General features: G+C 41.9%; 1 protein-coding gene across 1 annotated transcript; it reads right to left on the bottom strand.

The window, feature by feature from the left end:
* Positions 1-871: 871 nt before the first annotated feature.
* LOC132674268 (olfactory receptor 1M1-like) lies at positions 872-1,822 on the bottom strand. Its single transcript, XM_078443457.2, has one exon. It carries the CDS (start codon positions 1,820-1,822, stop codon positions 872-874), a length of 951 nt encoding a protein of 316 aa, XP_078299583.2.
* Between the last annotated feature and the right edge of the window lie 1,681 nt (positions 1,823-3,503).

Genomic DNA, 3,503 nt, shown 5'->3' on the forward strand with positions numbered 1-3,503 from the left:
TCTTTGAAAGCCTTATACTATTCCTCATCCCCTTAATGCATGGTCTGAATTTTTTCCCTTGTGACTTGTGCAACTTTTATCTAGGTCATGCCATCTTGTTTCTCCAGAAGATAGAATAGGAGTGAAGTGGGGGGGGGGGGGCATGATTCATTCACATGCTCCCTGACTTTGGTCCCTGGAAGTCAATTAACTGCCTGGTTCTCTGGAAAAAGCAAAACTCTTGAGGTGGTCCCAAAGTCCTTGATCTGGCATGACCCAAGTCATTCACCATAACTGGATATTTCACTTTCACTTTCTCTTGCTCTCTCGTCTTTTCACATACTTTTTTTTTTTTCCTGATACTCTTTCTCCTCATATTTGCCTGAAAAACATCATCTTATCCTTTGAGGTGAAGGATCATCTCTTTTAGGAAACCTTCCCTGATGCCCCCTTCCAGACTCTGTTGGGTTTTCCTACTCTGCCCTATCCTTGCCCTCGTGTGCATATTTCGTTCTATTATAGTTAGTGTCCAGTGTCATCTCCCACATGCAGCTATAAACTCCACACTATAGGAATCTTGTGTCTCCTCACCACTCCCTGGCTAGCACCTATATCAAGTTCAGAATATGAACTCAATAAATATTTGTGGAAAGCTAACTGGATTTTGAATCAGGACAAATCCAATCTGGTAGGGCTAGACTGATCTTGACACATCCTTACTTGTCCCAGTAATTGAGAACATAGTAACAGGGCCATCTTGAGATTTCCTTCGAAACTTCTACAACTCAAATTCCAAAGTGGCTGTTTTCCCATACTGTGTAATTCTATGCTTGTGCCCAAGACCCTAGATGTTGAGATCCTACTTCCTGGAAGTTTCCAGGTGTCCTTGTGGTCAGGAAGATGAAATGATCTTTCTGTTGACAAGCTTCCTCAGGGCCCCCTTCAGATCTCTGTTCCTCAAGCTATAGATAAAGGGGTTCAGCATGGGGGTGACTGTAGTGTACATCACAGCAGAGGCTTTCTCCTTCACAGCTGTGCGGACAGAGGAGGGACACAGATAGACCCCGATGGTGGTCCCATAAAGGAGAGCAACCACAGAGAGGTGGGAGCTGCAGGTGGAAAAGGCTTTCTTCCTGCCTCCTGCAGAAGGGACTTTCATGATGGCCACAATGATGCGAGCATAGGAGGCCAGGATGCAGATAAAAGGTGTGGCTATCACCAGCCCAGCCACAATGAGCACAAAGATCTTGTTCACAGACGTGTCAGTGCAAGAAAGCCTGAGAAGGGGAGTGAGGTCACAGAAGTAGTGAGGTAGCTCATTGTTCCCACAGAAAACCAGACGAGCCATCAGGAGAATATGAGTGAGGGATATAAAGTAGGAAAACACCCATGGGCTACCGGCCAGCAGGCCACAGAGGCGTGGGCTCATGATGGCGGTATAGTGTAAGGGGTGACATATAGCCACAAACCTGTCATAAGCCATCACGGCAATCAGGACACTGTCAACGATGCCAAAGAAATGGAAAAAGTACATCTGGGTCAGGCAGCAGGCATAGGAGATTGACTTGCTCCTGATTTGGATGTTCACCAGCATCTTGGGGACTGTGTTGGTGGCCAGACCAAAATCAACCAAAGACAGGTTAGCTAAGAAGAAGTACATGGGGGTGTGGAGGTGGGAGTCTGAGCTGATTGCCAGGATGATTGAAAGGTTTCCCATGGCCATGACCACATACATGCAGAGGAACAGAGCGAAGAGGAGGGTCTCCTGCTCTGGAGTTTCTGAAAGCCCCAGGAGGATGAATTCGAATGCACTGGTTTGGTTCCTTGGTTCCATGGGTATCATTCCTCTGAAAGTATTGAAAGGGGGAAGTTACATGAATGCCATGGAGATGAGTCCAGAAGTTTAGATGAGCTTATAACCAATTGCTTATCTGTGTTATTTACAATACTAGCTTATACATATTTTGCACCTTGAACAATTGATACATTGCAACAACACAGGTTTGAAGACTCAGTTCAAAGGACCTTGACTGGGGTATTGCCACTTCAGATACATATTGGGAGAGGACAGCACGCATGGGTTTTTGCTGAAAGAATTACTCAAGAATATGTGTCAGGCTAAAATAAATCGAATCCACAGAGTAAGTGATGTCCAAGAAGCAATGGTTTACTAAGAAATTGGTATATGTGTAGGAAAAATTTAAACAAAACACTGAGTCTATAAAGTAATAATTGTAAAATGTGCATAATCAAGGTGAATTAAAATATTAAGCAACAATAACAGAGAATACAATAGAGGTAATTAGAATGAAAAATTACAATGTTCTTGTATTGCTTTGCAGGAGAATAGAAATATCAAGTATTTTGGACCTTCTTTGTCAAACACATATGATAAAAGATTTTATGAAACCACTAAAATAAAGAACATAGAGTATGTAACTTCTAACTTGGTATGAAGTTAACTTCTAACTTGGTATGATGGATACATCGGAAATAAATAAATTTTCATCATACCACCTGGAACAGGAAAGGTGTTTTGAAGTTTATTTATATTGTCTCACAAGAGTAGATACTTAAACTTTAATAAATTTTGTTAAAATGTCAGTAGTCTAAAATTGATCATTGTGATCTTACTTACACCATGGAAATCACCAAATGCTATCAGAGTGTGACAGTTGGCCCATTATAAAGTCGGAAGGAACTCATTCCACAAGACTGCCCTCATTCTGACACTAACTGCATGTTTAGGGGCTCCCTAACAACCCACATTTTCATAATTCACTAGAAAGACACACAGCTGTTATATTCATGGTTACAATTATTATCCTCCCAGTTAGAGTTTATTACAGCTGCCAATCGTATTCTAATAACTTTGTATGGTGACAGATGGTAACTGTATTATTGTGGTAAGCACTGAATAATGTATAGAATTGTTGAATCACTATGTTGTACACTTGAAATCAACGTACCATGGCATGTCAACTATCCTTCAATTAAAAAGTAGTTTGTTACAGCTAAAGGGTGCAGATTAAAATCAACCAATAAAAGCAGCACACAGGGCAGAGCCCAGTAAAATACCAAATATTGAGCCTCCGTTGTCAACTATCACCAGAGTCAAGACGGCATCGTCCTTAATACACACAGAATATTGCCAATCAGGGAAGCTCTCCTTAACTTCAGTGTTTGGAATTTTTACGGAGACTCCATCACGTGGGAACAAGTGACTGTCCTCGTCCCTCATATCAGTCTCTAAGCTCCAGTCCTCTGAAGATTGGCTGATACCATGTGACCCAAATCCCCTCCTGAAATCGTGTTATTACTACCTATTGTGGCCATTTCCTCCCTAAGACTATCTGGTAGGGCCAATCCCCACCTCAAATCACAACAAATGTGACTCAAGATCTCCAGACAAACTAAGACTCTCTTACAAGGCATGACATTCAAAGGGCTTAGAGAATACATCCCAGAAATTTTTTGAGCAGGGATAAATTCTTTATCACACAGGCAGACACTGCTGTCCTTGG

This window comes from Panthera onca, chromosome A2, assembly GCF_046562875.1.
Source record: "Panthera onca isolate mPanOnc1 chromosome A2, mPanOnc1 haplotype 2, whole genome shotgun sequence".
Classification (NCBI taxonomy): domain Eukaryota; kingdom Metazoa; phylum Chordata; class Mammalia; order Carnivora; family Felidae; genus Panthera; species Panthera onca.